This window comes from Meriones unguiculatus, chromosome 9, assembly GCF_030254825.1.
Source record: "Meriones unguiculatus strain TT.TT164.6M chromosome 9, Bangor_MerUng_6.1, whole genome shotgun sequence".
Lineage (NCBI taxonomy): Eukaryota > Metazoa > Chordata > Mammalia > Rodentia > Muridae > Meriones > Meriones unguiculatus.
The window spans coordinates 9,350,336-9,377,104 of record NC_083357.1 but is presented as its reverse complement, the minus strand read 5'-3'; the positions used below and the strand labels follow the sequence as shown (position 1 = coordinate 9,377,104).

The 26,769-nt window shown below is 48.9% G+C and overlaps 1 protein-coding gene across 5 annotated transcripts in view; it reads left to right on the top strand.

The window, feature by feature from the left end:
- Colq (collagen like tail subunit of asymmetric acetylcholinesterase) overlaps window positions 1-26,769 on the top strand; it is a 52,708-nt gene that overhangs the window by 13,309 nt on the left and 12,630 nt on the right. For 2 of the 5 annotated variants that reach the window (XM_060390860.1, XM_021641730.2), the window contains exons 2-11: window positions 11,385-11,497; window positions 12,104-12,202; window positions 13,479-13,523; window positions 13,816-13,842; window positions 15,336-15,407; window positions 16,959-17,021; window positions 17,428-17,454; window positions 18,089-18,133; window positions 18,310-18,345; window positions 22,178-22,258. In XM_060390860.1, coding sequence (XP_060246843.1) covers window positions 11,385-11,497; window positions 12,104-12,202; window positions 13,479-13,523; window positions 13,816-13,842; window positions 15,336-15,407; window positions 16,959-17,021; window positions 17,428-17,454; window positions 18,089-18,133; window positions 18,310-18,345; window positions 22,178-22,258 — 608 coding nt within the window. Of the gene's footprint in view, window positions 1-6,161; window positions 6,324-11,370; window positions 11,498-12,103; window positions 12,203-13,478; window positions 13,524-13,815; window positions 13,843-15,335; window positions 15,408-16,958; window positions 17,022-17,427; window positions 17,455-18,088; window positions 18,134-18,309; window positions 18,346-22,177; window positions 22,259-26,769 lie in introns of those variants that run through there. The other 3 variants (XM_021641731.2, XM_060390859.1, XM_060390858.1) reach the window with 3 other exon arrangements.

The following is a 26,769-nucleotide window of genomic DNA, read 5'->3' as shown; positions in this document are numbered from 1 at the left end:
AGGGTTTTTCTCTCTGTAGTCTTGGCTGTCCTGGACTCAACTTTGTAGATCAGGCTGGACTCAAACTCACAGAGATCCACTTTCCTCTGCCTCCCAGAGTTCTGGGATTACCGGTGGGTGCCACTGTGCCTGGCTTCCATCTGTCTTGTTAATTATTTTGGCAGATTGTAAAGTGACCTGAAAACCCTGACCACTTTAAAGGGTAGCCCATAGAAGGCATATGTATTTGATAAAGCTTACCAGCTAGCACATTGAGTTGAGCTCTGGCTGTGACTAGAGAGTCAGGAAGGCAGCCTAGAGGTCTGCCCAAAGGTGAGTAACCGTAAAGCTTTATTACAAAGAGAGGATTGGGGACGGAGAGATGGACTCAGCAGGTAAAGGAAGATGCTACCAAGTGTGATTTCCCGAGTTCAGTGCCTGTGGCTCACATTGTAGAAGGAGAGAACCAATTCCTACGAGTTGTCTCTGACCTCCATATACATGCCATGGCACATGGGCACACATATGCACATACATAAGATAAATAGTAAAAACTTCTAAAAAAAGAAAGTGGGATTTTTTATTATCTAAATCTAAATATAATAACCATGTATATGGTTATGTATAATTATGTTATATATAATTGTATAAAACATGTTATATAAATTGTATATAACATATGCTATATATAATTGCATATAACATAATTATATATAATGTACACATACATATGTATGTATATATATATATCATAAAAGTAGAAGGTGATCTATGAAGGGAAAGAAAGGAATCGAAAGAGACTGGGGAGAGGGAAACAAGAGAAGTTCATGAGGGGAGAAAGAATATATTCATGTTTTCTTGTATGTAGAATGTAGATTTAAATGTACATACAGAATTACATGGCCTGAATGCAAAAGGGGGTTTTGGGGTGGTGACAGAATGGAGGAAGAAGGGGCAAGTCAGAGCAAGGCATACTGACATTGAGTGAAAATGTGATCAAATAACTGCTATATTTTATGCACTAACTAAAAATAAAATAAAAGCAGACAGGTCCCTAATATTGGTAAATAGCCATACCTCCAGGCCAGTTTTGGGGTACAACCTCTGGCTTCTCTGGGTGTCCGTTCTCTGGTTGGTACCGGGCACTGTGTTATCAGTCTGTTCTACATAGTGAGTTCCAGATCAGCTGCTGCTACACAGACCTTGTCTAAAGAAAAAAAAAATTCCACTTAGAGTTCAGTACCCTGGTAGGGGATGACTCATCTCCAGGCTGGCACTCAGGCTGGGGGTCCTTTCCTTACTGTGTTTCCGTCATCTTGACTCCAGGGTGGAATCCCCCGCGCTCAGAACTATTGGCAAGAAAAGTCACACGCCCCAGTTCCCAGGGGCGGCTCTGGTGAGCATAGCCTCGAGAGAACCGTAAACCTTCTCTGTTCAGCTCCAGCTCCCAGACAGTTCTGAGATGGATAGACAGAAGCTGGGAGGGGGGTGGCCAGCTGGTTACAGAGTGATCAGAATGGGGAGAAGCTGCCGGCCCCGCAGAAGCAGCGAGAACAGGGAGAGTGCAGATGGCTGGAGGCACTTGAGCTGCCCCCAGCCTGGCTGAGGTGGCTGTGGAAGGCCAGCTCCGTCACAGGGCTGTGTGTAAAATTCCTTATGGACTTCGTTTCCAAGTCAATTCTAGCTATGTAGCCCCGACCTGTTAACATGGGTTCACCAAAAGTCATTTTCTCCCTCACAAAATGGAGGTGGTTAGCCAAGAAGGCTAGTGTCTGAACGTGTGCAAAGTGTTAACCCAGTGTCACAATTATTTTAGTGTGCAAAAGGCCTAGCATGCATAGGCATTCAAGGAATGTTTGTGGACACCAGGGGAATGCTCAGTAGGACTGTCCCGAGACAATGAAGCAGTGGATCTGGAGACAATATTTAATAGAACTCAGGACCGTTGTCATTGAAGCTAAGGCTAGCCCAGAGGTGAGTAAAGGTCTAGAGCAGCTCCAGTACGAGGACAAGCAGGGATTCACAGCCAAGGAGCCAGTCGGGAAAGTGGATGGAAAAGTACTAAAGAGAGACCAGGGTACGGGGATTCTGGTAAAACCAACTCACAGGATCTTGTCAAAAGCAGCCCAGAGCCATTCAATGTCAAGGGTGGAAATGAGGACTTGATCTGCTGAAGAATGAGAAATTCCTTTAGACTGATTAGCTGGGGATGAGGAAAGCAGCTACAACTGTAGCAATGAATGCAGAAGCCCAGAGTCAAAGCTGGAGTATTGTCAAGAGAAGGAGTCAGCGAGCTCCGTCCCAAGTGTGGTCAAGGGGAAGGGGAAGTCTTTGGCAGTAGGCTTTGTCAAGCTACCCACTGAGGTCTGGAGGTGGGACAACAGATTTGAAGGACTGGTAGAATCCTGAGCTCTGCTCCCAAACTTGGAGACTTCTGAAGATGTGTGTGTGTGTGTGTGTGTGCGCGCGCGCACATGCATGCTCATGCATATAGAGAACAAAGGTCAGCTTGCAGGAATTGCTTCTCTCCACCATGCGGGACCCTGGGACTAAACTTAAATTGTCAGGGTTGGTGAGAAGTGCCTTAACTCATAGAACCACTTTATGATTCTTTTCCTTGGATTTTTGAAACAGAGTTTCATTATGTAGCCCATACTGACCTGGATACCCTGGAGCCCTGGGATTGCAGGATCGTAGTTGTTCACCATATCCAGCTTAAGTGCAGACACCTTTGCCTCCTAGGAGAACTCTGGGCCCCAAGGTTGGGTGCTGGAACTAGCTTGGCCACAGACGTCTATCTGTGCAGCAGTGGTAGGTGAGCCAGGGGAGACTGGAGCTGCAACAGAATCCATTTGGGCTGTGATCTGCAATTACAGGCCCCTGTGCTGCAGAGGGGACTGGAAGGCCTGGCACGGTGCCCAGAGAGGCGATGATCCAGAAGTGGTCTTCTGGCCTGGTTGATAAGTCGCAGAGCCACAATTCAGACAGAGCACTGTGAATGTGACACCTGTTGACAGCGGCAGGATGGTCCAGAAACTGATTATGAGTGTGGCTTCACAGGCAGCTCCTCAGCAGTAAGCTGGGCCTGGGCCTAGGCGTTGGAGTGACGCTAAGGACAAAACAATGCCAGGGAGCAGGGGTGTGCCTTTAGCTATCCAGGGCCCTAGGGAGGGTCTCCACGTCCAGAAAGCACAGCCTCTGTAAAGCGAAGCTGGAGAGAGCTCAGAGCTCACCGGGCAGATGCCCTTTCATGTGGGGGGAGGGCAGGGGCGATAAGTCACCCACATGCAAACAGCTATTTCCTGCCAGGGAGGTGGACCGGGATCCCAGGTCCCAGGTGCCGGGTGGCTGGGAGATGGGGGAGCAGCAGAAAGGTAGAGAATTTGCATAGGCGTCTGACTGAAGAAAATACAACTGTTGGTGCCTGGGAGGACAGAGACAAAGAGAGCAGGGTAGGGTAGAATAAGACAGACAGAAAAGAGAGGCAGAGGACATGTACGCAGAAAGATGCAGACCACAGACTCGCAGGCTGTCATTAGGAGCAGACAGAAACTCAGAGTTGGCCAGGGCCCAGGGATGGTGGGTCCCGGTAGCCCGCTGAGCTGGTTACAGGTGTAAACCTTTTAAAGGAAAGCTTGATGTTGATGTTAACAGCTCAGCAGTCAAAAGCCATGTTGCTCTTCCAGAGGACCCAGGTTCTATTCCCTGCACCCACATGGCGGCTCACACCCTCTGTGGTTCCAAGTTCTAGGCAGCCTGAGGCCTCTTCTTACCTCTGAGTGCACCCAGCGCACACGTGGTGCACATAAGTATATGTAGGCGAAACACTCGTGCATAAAATAAAAATGAATAAATCCTTTTTTTAAATAAAATTTTGATGCTACATGGTTAAAAAAAAGAAAAGAAAGAATGGTTTTGCTGTGAAAATGGCAAATTATCCAAGGACTTGTGACATGATGCTGGGAAAAGAATGCAGCTCTGATCAGATGTGGTGGCACATGCCTGTGACCCCAGCACCAGGGAGCACAGGACAGGGACTACTCTAAACTGATATCCTAAACTGCAGTGAGTCCTAGTGTAAGACAGGATAGAGAATGAGAACTCTCCGAAAAAGAGGAAGAGGAGGCTTGGGGAGGAGGAGGAAGAGGGGCAACAGTGGGACTGTGTTAGTTAGTTTTCTATTACTGCGACGGACGAAACGCCATGACCAAGGCAACTTACAGAAGAACACATTTCACTGTCTGTGGCTGCAGAGGGTTAGATCCATGGTGGCAGAGCAAAGGTGGCAAGGAGCAGCGGGGAGCTCACAGCTGGGAAGGCAAGAGGCAGAAGAGAACACACTGGGAACTGTGAAAGTCTTTTGAAACCTCAAAGCCTCTCTCCCAGACTCCCAGTGACAAACCCCTCCAACAAAAATGACCCTAGTCCTTCCCAAACCAGTCCATCAATTGGGGACCGAATATTCAAACAGATGAGCCTAAAGGGCCTTGCTCTTTCAAAACATCACGGCCGCCATGACCACATAGGGGAGCTGGGGAAGAGGAAGCAGATGATGCTATTCAACTGTTGGGCCTCTGAACTGAATGCTCCCTGTCCTGGATGCTGCTTGCTCTGATGTCTTAGACCTAGTTCCCAGAGGAACTGAGTCCAAGCCTTCCCTCTCTCCTCCTCCCCACTTTGTTGGAGAAAACTCTGTGCTTTTAAGGCTCATCTTAAATGCCACCTCTTCCAGGAAGCCTATTCTGACTGCTCATTTCATTCTCTCTCCATCTATCCCTCCTGTAATTCCCTCCCTGGACTCCTCTCTTTCACCCTAACCAAGTTACCCAATAAAATAGGTTGAAAAAGAGCTCTCTTGTGTGCCAGAAACGCCAAAAGCCTTGGCTCTAATCCTCCCAGCTGAGCAGCAAAGTGGCTTCTGCAACAATGCCCATTTCACAGGTGGCTCAGAGGCACATAGCTAGTGAGTGGCAATCCCCGAACTTCAGCGATGTCCCCTTGATGCTGGGATCAGTACTGTTTCTGTGGTATTAAGCAGCACGTTCCTGAGCTCAGAAACCAAGTCTAGTCAACGTACATCTACATCCATGGCCCTCTCTCCATGCTGCTAGCAAGCGGTGCATACGATGAACAGATGCGTCGCCATCCTTTCGTTTGATGGCATGAGTGCTGGAGTCGGCGGACTACAGCCTGAGGGCCAAATCCAGCGTGCCTCCCATTTTCATAGAGTTTTACCAGAACCTGGTCTCGTTCATCTTTGGAGATTGTCTATGGCTGCTTTTATGTACAACGGCCAAGTTCTTTGCCGCAGAGACCGTGCCACCCATAAATCCTAGAACATTTAATTAGCAGCCCTTTGTAGAGGAAGTTTGCTGCTCTGGTTACAAAGCTTGTCACGAAGCTGCTCAAATGAGTGCTGATCACTAAGCACCAGTACCTTTGTCTTTCACGACTGAGAGTATTATATATGTTCGTGCTCCGGTATACACGAAAGTGTCAGTCCACTTTATTATTTTATGGACAAGGTTCCTGTAAAAAAGGTTCGAGATTGGGGATGTGGTTCAGTGGTGGACTACATGCTGAACATGCATGAGGTCTGGGCTCAACCCTCATGGTCTTCCGAAATACATATACATGTATGTGGAGTGTGTGTGTGTGTGTGTGTGTGTGTGTGTAGAAGACTACATAGCTACACACATACATACATGCGCACATGGCTACATACATACACACCCACATATATAGAATAGATATGTAGAGTTTGTGTTTTGTGATTTTGAGTGTGACTTGAGTGCACCCTGCCAGATGCAGCAAACACTGAGCCACGCAGGTCATCCCTGAAGCAGAGTGTCTGTGGGCTGCAACACTGAAGCACGCCCGAGCAGTACTGATGAGGCAGTCTTGAGGCAAATGAAAAGCCACCTGCTCGACAGACTGTGCTGTTTCCTTCTGGTGGTGTACGATGATCATTGCCCGGAGCTCCCAACCTCACATCCTCTCCCAAGCAGAGGACACAGACTGCTCTACAGAAGCATTGGTGAGCAGCTAGAGCAGGGCTACCCACCCATCCCTGCACCCTGGTGCTCAGGACTGGCCCCTGAGAAAGCCTGCATCTGGGACAGAAGCAATATCAAAGCAGGGATTGGCCGACTCCCACCACAAATGCCAAGCAGGCCAGGCAACGGCAGCACTTGGGGGCGTGACAAATCTCAGCCTGTCTCCAGCTTGTGTTCCCAGGCCAGTCTGCCTTGGGCTTTGCCACACGATGACGGGCCCATCATTCAGCTTCACTCACCTACTCCTCACCATTTCAGGGCTTCTCTGTCACTCAGCTGGCTACTTGGGTAAGTGTGTGTGTGTGTGTGTGTGTGTGTGTGTGTGTGTTAGAGAGAGAGAGAGTGAGAGAGAGAGGAGAGAATATGCATGCATTATTTTTTTTTTAAAGAAGACTGGAAAGCAGGCTCGTCCTGGGAGCATCAGCAGTATTTAAATTTGAAATTCTTCAGCCAGTGTTAAGATTACAATGTGAAGGAGTGTGATGGAGTCAGGAGGGGGCCTTGCCTACAAGCCCATGTGTGTGAGTTTGTTTGCTGTCCCTCTTGTGACCTTGACTCTGGGGTGGCTGGCAGCTGCTGTCCCCTGACTTTGAAGTAGAACCATGCTCTGTGGTCCATGACTCCCCCTGGCATTCAGTGGCTGGGATGTTCGCCATCATCCCAGGCCAATTGGCTTAGGTGACGGGGCTCAAAGACAGCAGCCACCCAGTCACTTTCTTTGCAGCTGTGTCCTCACTTGGTGCCCATGCCTGCTCGGGTGAAAACTTCCACCGTGGCCTTTCAAAGACTTTCTAAGTGTTTTCCTCTTTAGGATCAGAACTTGCTTTTTCTAGGCTGTATGGTCAGCACCTGGGGTTGAGGAAAAGTCCTAGAAGGCGGGCTTCTCAGGAACTGTGAATTGTGGACAGCTTTGGGAAAACTGCGGTCAGCTAGTGTGTGGTTCCCCCTCTTGCTGTGCCTTCCAGCCCCGTGTGGATGCGCCCAGTGACACCTGAAACAAGCGCCTTTCACCTTCTCGCTTCCTCTGGGGTTTCCGTCTAGCACTAGTCCAGCAGGTGGGAGAGAGGCAGAAATTTGAACCCTGTGCACAGGCCGGTGCAGAACCACCAGCATATGGCATTTTTTAATCTGCCAAGGCAGGATGCCATCTTCCATGGCTGCTTCCTTTGCTGACTTTTAATGCCACACTGGTTTTCCAGGAGGGGTGCTGCTTGGCCTAGGAGGTTGGCATAGGAGCGGCTGTCTTGTGACCTGTTGGAGGGCTTCTCTTACATGTAGGGAAATGAAGACAGACCCACTGGTGATCCTGGTGTCATACCTATGTTTAAAACTGTCTCTGGAGGCGGTATGGGCCAAACTCTTCATGGTACAGATGAGGAAACTGAGTCCTTGGTTTGAGAAAGCGAGTGTAGTGTATCGCGTGGCCACAGGTATTCCAGACTCACACTCTTAGCTGCAAGGTCCCGTGTTTCCAGGTGTGGATCGCTTTCCAAGAGCATACCTCAGTTTCTCAAATCGAAGCAGAGAAAAAGCTCCTTTGCAATGAGGGGGAAATCCCAAACACTTGCCCAAATCTTCATTAGGCAATGGCCTATGGTCTAGCAGCACAATAAACACAGATAACATGACACTGGTATGTTTAAGTGAGGACGGGTGGTCCTGGAGCACCTTGATAGCTGACATTGCCAGGGCAGCTGCCTGGGGCTGAGCCATGCACGTGGTGCACCTGGCCACAATGGGCACCACGGACTACACACACACCAGTCTCCATTATAATGGAGCCTTCTGGGGCTCTTCCAGGTTGGACCCTGAGCTTAGGTACTCTTCCAGCAAGACAGCACAGGCCTGGAAGAGACCCACAGGACGCACAGCACCAAAATAGACATGTGAAGCCCCGGATTAGCAAACAGGGAGAGTGAGGGTGGGGGAGCTGCTCCCAAACTCATCCACCTGATGGAAATACTCAGTGCTGGCATGAGCTGTAAATAAACCAGACTATGCTAAAAACAAACAGCTCCTGGGGTTGGGGGAGAGGCAGAAAAGGAAGGCCTCCACCTGCTGGGATGAAGTAGGTCAAGGGGGAGAGAGGGAGGGATGGGTAAAAGACAGACGCTTCGGCAGCAAAAGCAGCTGGTAATTTATGTTCACCATAGATGATGACTGCTCTAGTTTCCAGGAAGAAGCGAGAGAAGTGATTGCCTTGGGAGACCCAACAGCTTTCTTTAGCGTAGCTCTCAGGGTGCAGGACAGGCCACACTGGAGGCCACATACCGACTGGAAAAACAATGGTTATGGTGCAGATTAGCCATGTGACCCACTAGGCCCCAGGTGGTCTTTCAGGGAGGGGCCCTTTAAAGAGCTGTAGCCTTGGATATTTGCCGTCTAGTGAGGCACAAGAGTTTTAGACAGTGGGAAACTGGATCTGGAGAGACCCCAAACAGGCTCTGTGGCTGGGTGTACCTGCCACCCTCTCCGCTAGCCCAAGGTGGAGAAGCTGAAGTTGTCCACTCCTGGCTTCTCAATACTGGCAAAGACCTGGTGATAGAGTAAAGTTTGAAAACGTAACAATCACTTTCCACCAAGAAAGAGGATGGTAGGGCCTGGAGAGATGGCTCTGAAGAGCAGCCACTCTTCCAGAAGACTAGGGTTCAAATCCCAGCACTCACATGGAGGCTGTTACCTCAGCTCCCGGAAATGCCCCCTTCTGGCTGTCTCCGACACTTCTTGCACACCATGCAGAAACATGCATGCAAGCAAAACATGCACACACATAAATTAAAACTTACAGGGAAGGAAGGGAGAACAGTGACCATGATGCTGGAGCTGCCCGGCCCAGTGTTTGGGGTATCCCCTACCACATATAATCCCACAGACTTCAACCTCAGACAGCAGGGCTCTGTGACCCTGATGGATCAGGACAAAAGCAAGAATATCCCCCAGGTCAGAACTAAATACAGGCAAAAGCCAAGGCTACCCCACCACAAAATGACTATTCTCATCCTTGACCGTGACTGCTTCTTAACCAATCAGCTTTTGGGTTGCTCCATTCCTCTTCCTCAGAAGACTTGAGCCAACTGACCATAGAACAACCTGTTCTTCTGAGTGGCTGCTCCAAAGTGAAGCTGGACTTTGCCTTTCGCAGTTTCCTCCACAAATCTGCAAGGATCTGGAATCCTACAATAAGTTTCTCTTTGTGCCCCTGGTTCTTCCTGTGTGTGTTTTCCCTTCTTGCCGTGAGCCAACAAACCTAATTTAGTTCTTCTTTGGATGTGACCTCGATCGTCTTTGGTTGGAAGGCATTGGTACAATGGGGCTGTGGGAGGCCCCTGCCTCCTTCGTGGGTCCTAGTTTCATTTTTACCCATCTGGAGTCAGTGTTCAAAGAGAAAGCTCTGGAACCAGCCTGCCTGAGTGTAAGTATAGGTTCCACTGTAGCTGTATGACCTTAAGCAAATTGTTCAAGTTACTGGCTTGGTTATCTGAGTGAAGTGGAAAGGACAATGGTAGTATTGGCAGTCAGGTCTCCCCTTCCACCGTGGGGGTTCCAGGGATTGAACTCAGATCATCAGGCTTGGCAGCAAGTGCCTTTACCCACTGGGCCATCTTAGCGGCCCAATGATGGTAGTGTTCGTGGTGCTTGGCCCAGGTGCCCGCAAAGACTTGGCATATATGAACCACACAAACGGTGCCTTGATTATAGTCAGCATTTGTCACTAAATTGTTAATTCAAAAACCATTTCTAGAGCTCTAGTGTCTAACACATATACTGTTAGACCCTGGGGAGGAAATCTGGTCCCTTCCCCCAACTCACAAGAAGCACAGTTTATGCTGGGAGGAAGAAGGAAACAGTTTGAGCCCATGGAGAAGCACGACCACAGGGACAAACAGAGAGAAAAGCATAGCAAGGTCCCCAAAGCTTGGCCTGGAGGTGAAGGAAAGCTTCCTGGTGACGACATTCAACATGGAGCTCGGGGCTGAGAGGCACAGGGAGGCCACCAAAGCTTGCTCTGGGAGGTCAGAGATCCCAGGAAGAGAGGAGGGTAGAGGTACCAGAAATCTGAGGCCCGAACTAGGAACCAAAAAGATCTGGCTTTAATGGCTGTCGCCGCTACAAACATTCTCGTGCACCTGCCCTTTCTACTGGTAAATTCCTAGAAGCGAAATTGCTGAGCTGTAGTGTGTGTCTATGTTTAGCTTTAAAGGAAAACACCAAGCAGCCAGGCATGGTGGCACATGCCTTTAATCCCAGCACTCAGGGAGGCAGGTCTCTGTGAGTTCGAGGCCAAGGCAGCCAAGGCTACACAGAGAAACCCTTTCTTGTCGGGGGAGGGGGGGAAGAAGAAGGAAAAAAAACACAAAGCAACTTTTGAAAGAAGATAGCTTCCTCCATTCCCACCTGCGAGTATACAATGACAGTTTTGGTTGTCCCACCGCCTTGCCACGTTTGTCGCCTGTCCTTTTCATTGTAGCCGCTCTGGTGTGTGAGCCTTGACGTGAGCCCAGTGCGCATGGATAAGTACATTATGGTCCTATCCACACAGCAAAACTCTGAGCGGACTGCAAAGGGAAGCCTGTCCCACTTCCTCCAGCGCTGGGTTGAGTAAGAGAAGACAAACGTAGGCATTCACATTGCGAGGTGCAATTTGCATAAAATACAGACATCCTCCCGGTGCGTCCCTGGCATGAGACCCAGTGACGTGTGGGCACACAGACGCTGGCGTTTGACGGCCTCTGCCGCCGGCAGGTTTTACCAGCTCTAGCCGCTGTTGTCTGGAGTCTGCTCACCCTTGCTGTAACGTGGGATCTGAGTCTCTGTGCCTGCCTTAACCCAGACTGCAGACTAAAGCCAAACTTAGAAAAGACTCCGTGCAAGAAGCCCAGTGGCCATTCACAGCCTCACGCCTGCACACTGGGACATTTAAGTGGAACTCTCTAGTGAGGTGGAGCATGCAAGCGAGAAAGGATAGAGTCTGTTTCAAACCTTGGCTCTGAGTACCTTGGAGTCAACGCTACTTCCAGCCCTGGTCACCAATCTGTGTAAACAGCTTCCCCCTGCTTCACCATCACCACCTTCTGCCTAGCCGTGGGGCCATGGCGGGTCTGTCTAAACTTTGCATTCCTTGCCAGGCCTACAGAGGTAGTCTCTGAAGGAGAAAAGGACGCACACCTCAGTGTCTGTGCCATCTCCACTCAGCAGAGGCAAGAGAGGGTCTGTGTGTGTCTCTGTTGCCCTGAGGCAACAGGCGGGGCCTGCTCAGATCTCAGGTGACCGTGTAAGTGTCCCTTGGGTGTGGCGGGCACGACGCAGATCCTCACCCCGTGCTAAGGAGCAGCAGTTTTCTCTGAACAGCCCTTCCTGGCCTGGATCAGAAGAAGCGGGGCAGCCACAAAGCATGCTGCCTTCCGATGCCCCCACCACCCCCGCTGTTCCCGCCGCCATTCTCCGGAGGCAGCCGCAGCCCGGTGAGTACTCTGGACTTGGGTGAATAAAAATCTCCAGACCCTTCCACGTCAGCCCCGTACCTGGCTCAGCGTGGCCACCTCAGAATGTCATTGGAGAGAGGCCTAGATTGGGCATTGTGCCAATTCTGCCAATTTCGCCACAGTTATGTCCCCCTGCCTTCTTCAGTCAGTGGAGGTGGAAGTTTTTTCTTGTCTGGATGTAGCAAAACACTTCATCTTTTGGAAAAGACTAAGGTGCATTCATAGCTTCCGAGCGCCCACCAGCTGATCAGATACAGAAATCTCCATTTCCTTTCTTAAATCAAGTATTCTTGAAACCCCTCGGGTGGGGACAAGAATGGAAGAAGGGAAGACAAAAATGGAATGTGGAGGACAGAAACAGAGAAACAGGGTAAAGAGGGGTTAGATGACAGGTTTCAAAAGTCGGTTAGATATGAGACGTTAGGGTGACTACAGTCTGTAATAACTTATTGTCTGTTTAAAAAAAAACAAAACAAAACAAAACAACTAGAACAATAAAAGAGCCCAAAGGGTCCCATTGCGTAGAGATAGAGCCTAGCCGAGTCCAGGGAGAGGCCTCTAACCCACTGCTGCTTTTCCCTGAAGCTTCTCTCCCCAGACATGAAGAATCTTCTGGAACTAGAGGCTTCACCATCCCCCTGCATTCAAGGCTCCCTCGGCTCTCCTGGCCCCCCCGGGCCCCAGGTAGGTGCACCCTTCCAGGCTCCTCCTGTGCCTTCCTGTAGACAAAGATGCACAGTGGGCAGAGCCTCACAGTGCCTGGCCCTGAGGTGTGCTGTGTGTCTGGTTTTCCTCCTGTAGCTTCTCTCCAGCTGCAGAGCCCCAAGAGACTCTGGCTGAATCTTGCCTGACCCATGCAGCCCCTGCCAGATAGATTTGAGAGTCCCATAGGGTGCTTATGGTAATGGCTGTTGTCACTGTCACCAATTACAAACATGACCATTCACCCCACTTGTGACCTAGAAGGGCTTGTGCTCAGTTCAGGAAAGTGGCGGTCAGAGAGACCAGTTACCCGCTGTCCCGGGCTCTGGAACACAAGCAGCCCCCACCCGAGGTAAAAGAGAAGAGTGAGGAAGGAGCAAGCCACTGGAAAGAACTTCCTAGTGCACTCCAGAGATCCCCATGCCAGGGCTTGGGTGCTGCCATGAGGGCTTTTCCAACTGCTCGGAGACTCTGGGTTCTCAACGTGGAGGAGAAAGAGGAGACAAGGAGCACATTTGCCCTGAGTCCTAGGCAGAAGGCACAGCCATCACCACTCAGCTATGTGAGCCTCTTGTGGTTTCCTAGTGTTAGAAAGGCCAAACTCTCTGACTTGGAAAACAAAGTCCTGTGAGTGGACTCTGGCTTGGACTGCACCGTCAGCTCGCATACCCTCTGCCTTCAATTTAGCTACAATGTCTGCCCCTCTTCCTCAGACACACCAAACTTGCCTCAGGCTTGGCTGGTGCCCTCCAGGGCCCTCCTGATGAAGTTCTTTCTAGCTCCTCCTGAAGGCTCAGAGGTTGGTTTTCATGCCGCCTCCCTAGAGATGCTTTTCTCAGCCAAGCACGGTGACAGATAGCTCTAATTCCAGCTCTCAGAGGGTGCTGAGACAGGAGGATTACTATGAGTTTGAGAGCGGACTGTAACTCACTACATAGTGAGTTCCAAGACTGCTTGGGCTCAGCACTGGGGTTTCTTCACTTGTCAAACACGGAAGGCTTCTGGGGAGGAGCAGAGAGTGGCAACTGCCTTGCCATGAAACTGTGGAGAAACGAAAAAGTGCGGGAGGAAGAGGAACAGCGGGGAGAAGGGGCTGCAGGGCTAAGAGGTCCCCGAGAGAGGGTCCCTGGAGCCCCCACACCGAGAGTCCACCTGCTCTGCAAAGAGCCAGTGCTGCAGGCCTCCACCACAGGCCCTCCCCCGACGTCTCCCCTTGGTTGGGTACATGCCTTCTTCACCTCTTATCTCCATTGTGTAGGGTCCACCTGGACTTCCTGGCAAGACAGGACCAAAGGGAGAAAAGGTATGAGCCACTGCTTTCTAAGTACCACCGGGCCTTGGCAGTGACAGCTTGCTTTCCGGGAGTGCCACTGAGAATGTGGCAAAACATGTGCTCATTCTGTCTTAGCAGACAAGGAGGGCTCCCCCATGAATGGCTGCCGCTGTGGCAGGGGGTGCTGTAACTGGTCAGGTGACCAGCTGGCCAGCTGACTGACCAAGCCACAGCCATGCCCAGTCCTCAGCCCTACCAAGTTTTCTGATTCGAGAACTTCTCTTTCAAACAACCTTTGTCTATCTGTGTTCTCTATGCGCAGGGGGATCTTGGCCGCCCAGGAAGGAAGGTATGATCCATGCTGTTCTGTCAGGCACGTGTGCTGCACGCACGTGTGAGTGTGCTCGGGGGCCACTCGTACCCCGCTGATGACATCAGCATGCTTGCCTTTGGTTAAGAGCTGTAGCCTGCGGCTGCTAGGTATCTGGCCAACATCTTCCAGAGGCTGCTGGGCCTGACCACACTTCTCCAGCCTCATCTTGACACCCAGCAGGGAACTCTCCAAGCCCCCCAACCAGTGACGCAAAATGACCTTCATCACCTACTTGATTAAACTGGAATAAAGTGCTTGGACAGACAGGAACAAATGCCTTTGCTTTGGAAATTACAGTCGCTCTTAGTGAACCAGCCATGTGCCATCATTAATGTCAGAGGAAAAAAAAAAACCAGCAGGCAATATTGCTGTAGTCAGTGGGTGCTGGTACTGAAGTTCTAGGTTTTGAGTGTGATGAAGGAAGAGCAAACCCAGCCTAAAAGATGCCAGGGGCTGTATTAGTAACAGAAACCATACACAGACTTTAGCAAAGTACAAATAAGGAGGCCAGCCACAACTCAGTGACCGTGTTGAATGCTGGCCTGGACAGAATGCCATTGTGGCCCCACACTGAGAAGCATCAGGGTCTCTGTTGATTAGTAATGTCTGCCATGAGCATGGAAGGCAGACGTAGAGCATACACGCCAGCAGCCAGCATCCGGCACCTCCGAACTCTCGGCTGGGCCGTTTGAGCCCTGTGCTAACTGTGAGGTGGGCCACTGAGTGCGGAGCTCACGACACACCCCCTCGTCTATAGCCCTTCGTTGAGGTGGGGGTCTCAGGAGCAGAGTGGGTGAATTCTGAAGGAGCACTGTCAGGAGGAAGCTGTAAAGAGAAGAGAAGTGTGCATAAGGGCAAGCCCAACTCTAGCAGCATGGACTTAGGCGCGAGGATAACCTGTCTATTTGTTCTTCCTTGACTTCCTCATGGCAAGAGATCCAGGATGTTGGCTGGGGGGTTCATAAGTGACTGGGAGGCTCTTGTGCCCCGCAATGAACTTCACGATTACAGGCTTTTATAGAAGCCGACAGTGTGGCCCCTGAGGGATGGTGCAGCAAGCAGGCAAAATGCCCGTGAGGGAGTTCCAAGAGCATCTGCTGCTGCTCCGTACGCAGCCCCAGCTCATAGCCAGAACAACCTGTGGAGAGTGCACAGGAAGCAAGGGCCAGTGGGTACACTGAATAGAGGTGACGGAAATTGAAAAACCAAGAAGTTTAGAATCCCTCTGTCCACTGTCCTCTATTTTTTTTTTTAAGTAAAATAAAACCTTGTTTGGTAATATAGTTAGTAACAAAAGTCTAACTTATATTTGTTTGACATGGTTTTTAAAGCCCTCATTCTTTGTAGGGTAAGAATGAAGGCACAGGGACCTATGTTTGGTGGCTTCATACTTTTATCACAACCCCAGAAATTCTTGGCTGGAGCAAAGCATAGCGAGGTGTCTTGACTCTTGTTCTTGGTCTTTGAAGGGCAGACCCGGACCCCCAGGTGTTCCTGGCACGCCCGGGCCCATTGGCTGGCCAGGCCCCGAAGGTCCCAGGGTAAGTACTGCATGCGTTTGGGGCTCGTGTAGTATCAGAAAATGAGGGGGACTATGACCACCCTGGGTCCTGGGCCAGCAGTCAGGCGCATCACTTCCTTAGGAGGGAAATAACTGGAAGGTGGCTCCCAGACCCCATGAGCTTCTCCTTCATGTGGCCTGTGGACCCCGGTCAGCGCTGTGGCTCTGCTCCTGTGGAGAAGTGGGGCTGTCCCTTTCTTTTCCTGGAGCCCCTGTTTCCCCTTTGTCCCGAGACTCAGTGTGCTCAACTTTGGCTTCTCTGAGATGACCCAGAGGGACCTTGGGTCTGGGGAGTCCTCCCCAGTCATGCTGATCTGGCAGGTGGAAAGTTGAGGCGTATTGGCAGATGCTACAGTGAGCAGGGATCACCTCCTCCTCAGAGAGAGTGTGCAGAGCAAACACAGCCCATCTTTCTTTGGTTTGTGTTCTTGCTGCCCACCACAGGGTGGCACAGTAATGACTTGGGAGTTTGGCCAGCAGAAGCCAGGGCAAGGCAAGCGAATATCCTCTCTGCTCTGCCTTACTGGCTGTGTTGGTAACACAAAAGTCCCAAGATTTCTCCTAACCCACTGTATCCCGGGCTGGAGAGATGGCCCACAGTTGAGAGCACTTGTTGCTCTTGCAGAGGACTTGTGTTCAGTTCCCAACACCCTCACTGTGGCTTATAACCACCTGTAACCCCAGTTCTAGGCACACAATGCCCTCCCCTGACCCCTGTGCTTACTGGGCATGTGCCTGGGGCACATAAATACGTGCAGGCGATTTTCAGTTCACTGTATGGCCAGGGCTTGGTGGCTCATACTTACAAAACTAGTCCTTGCAAGGCTGAGATAGGATCACTGAGTTAGAGGCCAGCCTGGGCTACAAAGGAAGTTCCAGGTGAGCCTGACCTACAGTGAGATTCTGCCACAAACAACAACAACAACAACAACAACAAAGCCCCACAAATTGATGCCCCCAACCAACATATAGTTTACTTTATATTTTGCTAATTAGAGGTGGCATGCAGTTGTGTAATACAGAGAACACTTACACTTATTCTGAGGAACAATGGAGTCCACCCTAGCGTTAACCACCTTCCTCTGGTGTCTATGCCCAGAGGCTGACCTTCCCTCCACTTGGCTTCAGATTGAGGGTGAGAGTGTAATGAGATGTCTGAGGCCCTCCCTGTGCAAGAACAAAGCAGGCAAAGAATCTATATGTGTTATAGTCTTCTGAGGCCCTCACGCTGTCTCCCCTGGCCTCTCGCAACCCTTTCCAGGAAAAGAGCAAACAACACCGTTTACAGCAACTTAGTGAGTATTTAGTTTGGTGATCTGTTCCACCTTGGGCATTCTTGTTCTCTGTTTGAGCTCAGGGACCACAGGGAAAGGTGGACAGTAGGGCTCTGGGAAGAGGGGCCTATGAAACCTCAAGTCTGCAATCCAGCCCCAATACCCTGGTTTCACCCTAGTTTTGCCCACAACTCCAGTTTCTATTCCACCAAGAAATGTCAATAAGGGTCTTCTTTTCCATCTTCTAATTGCCACAGGGTGAAAAGGGTGACCTGGGTATGATGGGCTTGCCAGGGTCAAGAGGACCGATGGGCTCTAAGGTCAGTTTGTGGTCCAGACGGATGTTTCCAGTCCTCCTCGCTAACACTAAGGAGCTGAGCTGTCTACACAGATGGGAAGGGCAGTGCTGGGGCACTGGGGCTGTGCTGGTGAGCCAGCCCTTGGGGGAAACATCACACCCTGGGCTGCGGGGACATGGGAATTTTGTTCCTATTCTCTTTGGCTATCAGGGTTATACCTCTCGATTAGGCATTTGGGGGCTGAGGAAGGCCATGTTGCTTTTTAGATCTGGTTTAAACACAAGCTCTCAGACATCTTCATGTTCCCATAGAACTCACAATGCACTGCAGTGCTGAGCCTCAGCACCACATTCAGGGAGTCCCCATTCTTACAGCACCCCTAGCTGTCTTAGGGGCCAATTATAAACATCTGTCTGCTTTCTTTTAGGGCTTCCCTGGATCCAGAGGGGAAAAGGTCAGTGCTCGTCTCTTGTGGCATCCCACATCCTGGTCTGGACACAGCTCTGGAGTTGGTGGTGGGTGGAAGACAGACTAAGCCCTCTCTTCAGTCATCAGCTGAGGCTATCATTCCTAGCTATTCCTCTGTCCTTCATGGTGTGGGAGCTGAGGGAGAAGTGAGGGGCCTCCCGAGGTAGGACAGTTCTGGTAAAGAGGGACTCTAGTAAGGCCCATGTTCCACACAAGAAGGAGAACAAATGCTAGCTGGCAGGGAGGAGAGGGGTTCGGTCAGTCAGCACAGGGGTGCTGGAAGAAGAGGATTTGTCCTCACGCCGAGTTTCTAGCCAAGCTTTCTCACCTGCCAAAACAAACACCAGCCAGCACCTGCAATACAGGTCCTGCGTGATGAGAGGCTCTGAAGCCCTGAACTTCCGATTGAATTTCCTTTCATTGACTAACATTACAAGGTCTCAAGGGTCTAAACGGAGAGCATCTCTTTACTTTACAAGCCGCCTGTTAGCTGAGCCCAGAGCGTTGCAAAAGTGAGGAAGTTGGCCTAAGGACTTTTTCCTATTTGAAATGCTCCAATACCAACCCCCAACACAAGGGCAGTAGTAGAGCATTGACTCTGTCTTCTGGTTTCCTCCTAGGGATCCAGAGGTGAAAGGGGTGACTTGGGTCCCAAAGGAGAAAAGGTAATGGCAAATGTGCGCAAGGGGTATGCTGCAATAGAAGTGTCAGCTCCTTCCCCTCCCCCACCCCAGCCGGTAGACTGATGTGCAGCCATCTTGAAAATGGCTGACCAAATCCACCCTCAGCTCTTCCAAGTGGTATTTCAAGACAATCATACTATTTGGTGTTCTTTTCACAGGGTTTCCCTGGATTTCCTGGAATGCTGGGGCAGAAAGTAAGTATGTGGAAGTAGGGAGGATAACCTCAGGCAATCCCAAACAAAGCAAATGGAGCCCCTCCTCTTTGTCCTTCAGGAAGAGAAATCGATTTAACCGTGGAAAGGTCCCGTTAGAGGTGAGGAACAAGTTGTCTTATATACTGGGGGGAGAGTAGCAGGAAGGTCTGAGGTCAACATCCAGTTAGTGGGAAAGGCTTTTGCCAATACCTCCCCCCAACACACACACACCAGGGTGAAAGGCCCCTCTCTGCCTCTCCTACCTCATGGAGCTCCGTGGCAAGGTTAAAAAGCTGGACATTTCTCCTAGCTGAGTCACAATGGTCAAGGCCCCTTCTTCCCCAGGCCCTGGAACGAAGTAGGGAGGGGTATGTTTGATTTAGTTTCACTGCTCCCTAAACACTCAATACGGACTTCAAGGGTGGCAGATACTGTTGGAGGGACATGGGGTTATTTTAAATAGATGAAAACTGTTCTACTTAAATAGTGAGATATTTAGTATGTCTCTTGAGATAGGCCTAAAAGGAGGCAGTTTAAAAGGAGACAGTTGTAGATATTAAAGAAAAGCTTTTGAGTAAATAACCATGGGTGCTGTACTGATATATCAAAAATTGTGTAGGTGGCAATAGAATGACAGATGTGGGGAAACTCTGACTTAGATTTGGGACCTGGAACAAAGTTGGGTGTTAGATGAGGGAAGATATCAGAACTTAAAAAAAAAATGTAGCCAGGCACAAGTGTCACACTCTTGTAATCCCAGCACCCAGGGAGGTAGATTTCTGTGAGTTCAAGGCCAGCCTGGTCCACAAAGCAAGTCTAGGACAGCCAAGGCTACACAGAGAAACCTTGTCTCGAAAAAAGGAAATGCATAAATGACCATGTAGGACAGTCCCTAAGCTGGCATGAAATTCTGGGTCCTCACAATGTAATGCATTGACTGTAGGACAGTCCCTAAGAGGATGGGGTTGCTTTTCTCTTGCTGTGATAAGATACTGATGAAGGCAAGTTATAAAAGAGTTTCAGAAGCTTAGCATCTATGACAGGGGAAGGAAGGCAGAGAGTCAGGAAGAGCTGAGAGCTTCCGTCTAGATCCACCAATGGGAGGTAGAGAGTGAAAGAGCACACTGGACACGGTGCCCTCCCTAATGGCACACCTCTTCCGAGACCACATCTCCTAATCCTTCCCAGACAGTCCCACCAGCTGGGGACCAAGCAATCAGATACATGAGCCTATGCGGTTCATTCTCATTCAAAACCACCACATAAGCACGATGCTTTCAGTCATTCTGCAAGTCATGTAGCTTACCCTTAACCTGTCAGAACCTCAATTCCTGCTACCCTCGGCGGGCTGCTACGTTTTAGAATTAGACTGATCACATCAACAAATTAAGGCAAACTTGAGAGAAGAAAATACCTTAAGATATTTGGTCTAGATTTTCATTCCCCGCAACAGAGAATCTCAAAGACTCATAAGTCACTGTAAAATTAAATGTGACAGCTTCTCTGGCTTCTGCACCGTTTACTAGACGTGGCATGGAGAGAGCCGTCTTCCCCCTTTCGTGGCGGGCTGTTTTAAGACAGGCCTGATATGATAATCATAATTAGGTCTTAGGAGAGAAATTAGATCAAGAAATCACTGCCTGCTTCCAGCCGGTGGAGAGAAGGGCCGCACTTCCTTCCAACTACCTCTTTTTTAAAATTCCTACTCTGTGTGCTGATGTCTTCTTCTCCTAGCCAAACAAGACATGGCCTCCCTGGGCTCCTTTAAACAGCCCAGGGGCATTGTAAAAACATCTCCACGGCTAAATGGCACCATTGACCCCTCATACTCTCACTACTGAGAATCCTGAAGGAAAAGATGTTAGAAAGATAACATGGACTTAAGGAAATTTTTTTCTTAAAAATTTATTTTTTTTGAAAAGATTTTCTTATCATATGTATATGAATGCTCCGTTCTCATCCATGCCAGAAGAGGGCATCAAATTCCACTACAGATGGTTGTGAGCCACCACGAGTTTGCTGGGACTTGAACTTGGGACCTCTGGAAGAGCAACCAGTGCTCCTAACTGCTGAGCCGTTTCGTCAGCCCAAGAGATTTATTTTTAATTGTGTGTCTGTGTGTCTGTATGCACATGTCAGTGCGGGTATCTGTGGAAGCTGGAAGTCTTGGATCCACCTGGCAGTGGAAGTTTGTGACAATTCACAACCGCCTGGAGTTACAGCCAGTGTGAGCTGCCTGATAGAGGTGCTGGGAACTGAGCTTGGTCCTCTGGAGAGCCCGTGGGAGCTCTTGCCTGCTGCCTGCGTTGGGGAGGGACAGAGTCATCCTGTGGCTAAGCTGGAAGGTCAGCTTGGGCGTGGTCCTCAGCATCTGCCGGTACCCTCTGGAATGTCCCTGTGTCACAGAGCCCCACATGAATAGCAGCCTGAGTGCCTATTGCTCTCTCTGAGTGACTCGGGTGGCCCTTCACGGGCACTGGCTGCTGGTAAGTAGAAACTCCGCTGGTAGCAGTTGCTGCGTGGACCATGTTGGTGATGCAATTTGGGATTGCAGGGCAATTGATTAAAGTAGGAACAATGGACTACGTGAGTCCATAATCCTCAGTAAACGGGACAGGAATCCTAGACAGACAAAACTAAGAAGAAACTGAGGTGACGAAAAAACATTTAGGGGTGTATGTATGTGTGTGTGTGTGTGTGTGTGTGTGTGTTACACACTCCAGATGCAAGTCTAGAGGTCGGAGCTCACCTGGTGGAAGCTGTTTCTCTTTCCAGGTCTTTGGTTTAGCTTGAGCACCTTCACTGACAAAGCCATTTTGACAGTCTGAGTAATAAATTTTTGCAAAAGGTTGGCCTTGAACTTTAAAAGAGCTGTTTTCAATTAGCAATGTAATTTACTTGGCTTTACACATTTTAATGCTATTTCATTGATGACTATTTGAACACATACTTGAAACATCTCTGCTCACAAAAAGTGTTTTCATCTGAGCTGGGCATAGTGGTACATTTCTGCAACTCCAGCACTTGGGAGGTAGAGGCAGGAGGATTAAAAGTTCAAGGTTATCTTTGGCTCCATAGGGAGGTAGAGGTCAGCCTGGGCTACTGAAGACCATATCTCAAAAAGAGAGTTTTCTAACTAGGTAGAAGTGAGTTGAGACTCAAAATAATATTTACTGAAGTGTGGAGAGCTGCTCAACATAGCGGGATACATTCTAAGCCCAGCATGCAGGAGGCAGAGGTAAGCAGATGCCTAGCTGGGCTAGCCTGGCCTACATATCAAATTCCAGGCCAACCAGGAATACATAGTGAGAACCTAGCTAAAAAAAAAAAAAAAAAAAAAAGTGGAGAGCTACATAATCCTAAATAAGGATCAGAAACATACCAAACATGATGGTGAACAAGATTGTTCCCAAATATAAAAAATAAAAACCAAAGCAAACCAAAAACCTCACAGGTGTGAGTTTGTGCTAAAAACAAAACACAACAAACCATAATGAAAAATTTCAACTATCCAAGAAAGCCTTTTCCTAGTCTGCAGTGACAGGCTCACGTGCGGCTGAAGCGCAGAACCCTCTGCTGACCGCCGTGGATGGGGTTGGTTCCCCTGCTTGACTGCTGGAGCGCCCACTGCTCTGCAGCACTAGGCCACACACTCGGGTTGCCTTGTTTCCTTCTTCTTCCTCGGCTATGAGCTCACCAGTCTCTCAAGCTCCCAGGACCGTTTCTGTGGAAAAGACTTGGAATGATGAAGAGGAGGCCCTGGCGGCCAGCGATTAGAGAGACCAGAACGGATGCGGCCACTCTTTCTCTTGCTTCTCTTTCTTCTCCCCAGGGTGAAATGGGTCCAAAGGGAGAACCTGGGCTAGCAGGAAATCGAGGCCCCACAGGAAGACCAGGAAAACGAGGCAAGCAGGTAAGGACCCCGGGGTTTACTCCCATGAGGTCACTCCTGGCTTGGAGATGTGTGGAGAAGCAGGCAGGTCGCAATTGGAACCATCCCACAGTCCTGGATTCAAGTATCCTCGGGGCTAGTGGGCAGAGCAGCCTCACTACTGACCTTCAGGCTTCTCCCAGCTGCCATGGTTCAAGGTTACAGGTGCCATCCAGGGTCAGAAGCAAGAGTGGCCCTAGTTCGAAGGAACACATATGTCTTAACCAAAGCAGCTGGGAATGGAAGGAAGCTGGGGTCATTACGCAGAAAATGGAGTTTTCGAGAACAGCTAGACATTCCCTTGCTATTAACAGATCTCTTGGACCTCAGTGACAGTTTTTACTACACAAGCCCATAACTTGGAAGTGATCCTCCTCAGTGGGTTTGTACTGAGTTTAGGGAAGTTGTTTGCTTTGAGCAACCCCACCCCATATTGTGGAATGACCATTCATGTTAATATTCGTATCTTTCTCTTCAGATAGTTACTGTTCTTTGTCATGAGACTATTTGAAATCTGTCTGGCTCCTTGGCTTTTTATCTCCATCCTGTTGTTGGTTATGGTTTGATCTCAGTATTAACGGCCTTCCATAATTCTTTCTTTCATTTTAAAGTTCCTTTCTTTCTTTATTATGTTGTTGTTGCTCTTTCTATGTCCAATATGTAGTTATTTTGTCCTTCACTTATAACTCAAAATCACAGTGTGTACAGCTTCTTGTTATTGTAGAAATTAATGAATTTTAAAGCATCTTCTTAAAATAGCTGCATCCTATTTTAATAAAGAACGAAGCAATAGATTGCTTGGAGGCCCACCCGGATCATAGGGAATGCTAAGAGGAACACACCTGTGGGAACAGAGCTTTTCTATTGTGCTACTTTCCCCCCAAGATCAGAGTGAGGCTCCTCAGACTTAAGTGGAATCAGCATCACCTAGGAGTTTACTGAACCCAGATTCCCCCCGAACCCCGCAGCTACAGTGGCTGCACTTGAGTTTGCTTCTGGTCCTCCCTGTGCCTGGGCCTTGTCTTAAAGACAGTGGTGTAGCTGGCCTGGAATAGACTTCAGGATATGTTGTTGGAGCCACCTGTGGGATTCTACTGTGAAGCCGGGAGTCTGAAGCACAGTGATGCTATGAAGCTAATAATGATCTTTCCTAAGTCAATGCGGAAGTGACGTGGCTCCACCAGGGATAATTCAGACCCTACAGGAACATGGCTTGGTTTTGTTTTTCAACTGAAGACAAAGCCTTGATTTTTGTACAATTATTTAAATCAGATATGTCAAGATTCTATTTGTTTGTTTTCAAGGTCACAAAAAGTCTCATTTTGACAGCTTCAAGGGTGGCATTGGTCACATGGCTTTGGAAGCATGCCACAGACGACAGTTTCCTTAAGTCTCAAAAAGAAAGAAAAAAAGAAAGAGGGGAAAAATTCTCCCCTACCATGACTTCATTCTAGAATGTTTAAGAATGGGCTGTTGGCTTCTGCCCTCTAGACCTTTTCTGGGGCAGCATTCATCTTTCTTGAAAAAGCCAGAGGCAAGTAGGCTATGTGTTGATGACAGTTGTAACGTTGGCGTGACAGTAAGAGCTACACCAAAATCACTTGGCGGTCTCAGAAGAATCAGGGAGGAAGTCCTCCTTTTTATAAGATGCTGGCGCTGACCTGTATGCCCTCCAGGGTGTCCTTCCACTCCACAGACACTTGGACTGTTGTTGGAAGTCTGACCTCGCTTCCTTCATATCTCAAGTTCACAGATATGTAGAATCATATATCCAGAAGGACTATGACTTCTGGAAGTAACTGTATGTTAATTCAAAACTAGGAAACAGAAATCTAGGAAGATTCCGGAGTACAATTTCAAAGACAGGATTTTAGAGATCATTTAGATCATTTTAGAGATCATTCCCTTCATATCTCTTCCATTATTCTTGAGGAAACTAAGGGCTGTGAAGTGGAGTTGCTTGCCAAGACTGTTCAGCTGAGCCAACTTCCAGGCCAGGGTTAGAATTTGCTATGGCTCTGTCATAGTCCTGCTTCCAGACTTGTCTCCAGGCAGGTCCAGGAAAGCAGCTGTTGACTTGATGATAAAACCCTTCAGGGGCTGGGGTTATAGATAAGTGGTAGAGTGTGTACCCAGTGCACAAAAGGCCCTGGGTGCAAGTCCCAGCACCACAAGAAAGAAAGAAAGAAAGAAAGAAAGAAAGAAAGAAAGAAAGAAAGAAAGAAAGAAAGAAAGAAAGAAAGAAAGAAAGAAACAATCCTTAGGTAAGGATTCAGATAGGTTCCTCAAGAGAAACCTTGTAAGTTTGCAGCAGATAAGGAATAAATAATGCTTTTCCTGGATAATTCAGCTCAGTGAAACCTACCATAAAGACATGGCACCTTCCACACAATGATCAGTGAAGCAGAAAATTCCTTCACTGCTTGTGTCAGAGTCAAGGAGTGCTTCCAGCTCCTTCGAGCCATGCATTTCCTGTGCTCAGAGCCAGCTGGCCTGGCTGTTAGAAAAACAAGCCTTACTGGCTATATTAAGCTCGTGTGACTTCCTTTGCCATTCTGGGCCCCATCTTGGTTACCATGTGGAATGCTTCACCCTGGTCTGAAGATTAACGGCCTCCTCTGTGAGGGCAGAATTGGAAACAAACTAACCTCACGGGTCCCATGGGACAAGTACAGGAACATCTGTGGTATTCTGGACTCTGCAGAATTCTGGACTGTGGTATATCTGTGACTATGCAGGACAGCACCTCACTGAGTCAGTGTTGTGATTGGAAATGGAGTAGCTACAGGTGAGACTTTCTTTAAGAAATCAAGACTTCAGCAGGGTGTGCTGGCGCACCCCTGTAATCCCACTACTTCGGGAGGCAGAGGCAGGCGAATCTCTGAGTTCGAGGCCAGCCTGGTCTTCCAAGTGAGTCCAGGTCAGCCAAGGCTATACAGAGAAACCATGTCTTGAAAAAAGAAAAGAGAAGAAAAAGAAAGGAGATAGGTAGGTAGATGGATGGATGGATGGATGGATGGATGGATGGATGGATGGATGGATGGATCAGAACTTCCTGGGCATAAGGAACATTTTGCAGGGACATCTGTGATCCCATTGATCATAATGATTGATCAAGCTGGGGGAACTCACTGCTCCATGTGTCTCCTCCATGTAGATAAAGATGACCTTCTTCACCAGAGGACTGTTGCTTGATCAAGAGTATACAAGTAGTTGTGCTTCCCTGTGAGACTCCCCAGTGGGCTCTCAGAAAATCAGATCTCCTTGAGAGAAGATGAAGCCTGACCAGCCACCAGGACAATCATCTTGTTGTCCTGTCCCCCTTCATTCCTCACAAAGCATATTTTCACTCCTGCCATCTTGGTTAACCTCACAATGAACCTAGGTGGGTGCATATTTACTGGCCCTACTTTAGAGAAGATAAAACTAAGTCACAAAGCAATGACATGAGTTACCCAGGCCTTCACCATCAAAGTCAAATATTTCCTTCTTCATTTCTTCTGGGGAGAGAAGATGAACACGGTGGATTCTAGCCCGCATGGAAGCTGTGGCACATGGGGAGACAATGATGAAATGACCACATAATAATTCGTGATCAACGATCTGAAATAAATGCTAGGAACAACAGAGTGTGTGTGTGTGTGTGTGTGTGTGTGTGTGTGTGTGTGTGTGTGTCTGTGTCTGTGTGTCTGTGTGTGTGTGTGTGTGTGTGTGTGTGGTTTCTGAGTCTGAGTTTCACACTGTAGCTAGCGCTCACTATGTATCCCCAACTGCCTTTAAACTAGCAGTAATTCCTCTGCCTCAGCCTGTTGAGTGTTGCGATGAGAGGCGTGCACCTCAGCATGCAGCTTGAAGGGAAAAGCTTTGAGAGAAGTGGTGAGGAACACCAGTGCAGCCTGAGGAGGTCAAGGAAGGCTTCGCTGCTGAGACATCAGAGCCTGAAGGCAGAAGGGCATAAAAGAGAGTTTAGATTTAGGACAGAACAAGAGAATTTTTTGAGAAGTGGGATAAGAATCATGGTGTCTTTTTTTTTTTTAACTAAAAAACAAAACAAAACAACAACAACAAAACCACCACCACCAACAACAACAAAATAAAAAGCTCTGACTTAAGGCTGGAGAGCAGGGTCATGACCAACTTCTTGGGCTCAGTAAGGATCTGGGTCTCTACCAAGAGAGCAATGGGAAGTCTGTGGGTAGAAACAACTCTCCTGATAAGATGAAAATTAGCCTAATACGTAGATGAGAGCTTAAATGACAGGTCTAACTCAGCCACGTGAACACTAGGACTTTGCACAAGTCCTGCTCTTAGACCCTGTTTCCTAACTCATGCCAGGGGATGAGGTGAATTGGTTCTGCCATCCTGTGCCGTGTTTCTAGAAAAGAGCAAGAACTTAATGAGGCCTTCAAACTTGCAAAGATCATTGGCTCTGTTCTTCTCAGCAGCTGGGTGCTGGAGACCAGTTATACCCCACGATGAGCTTCTGCCCATCT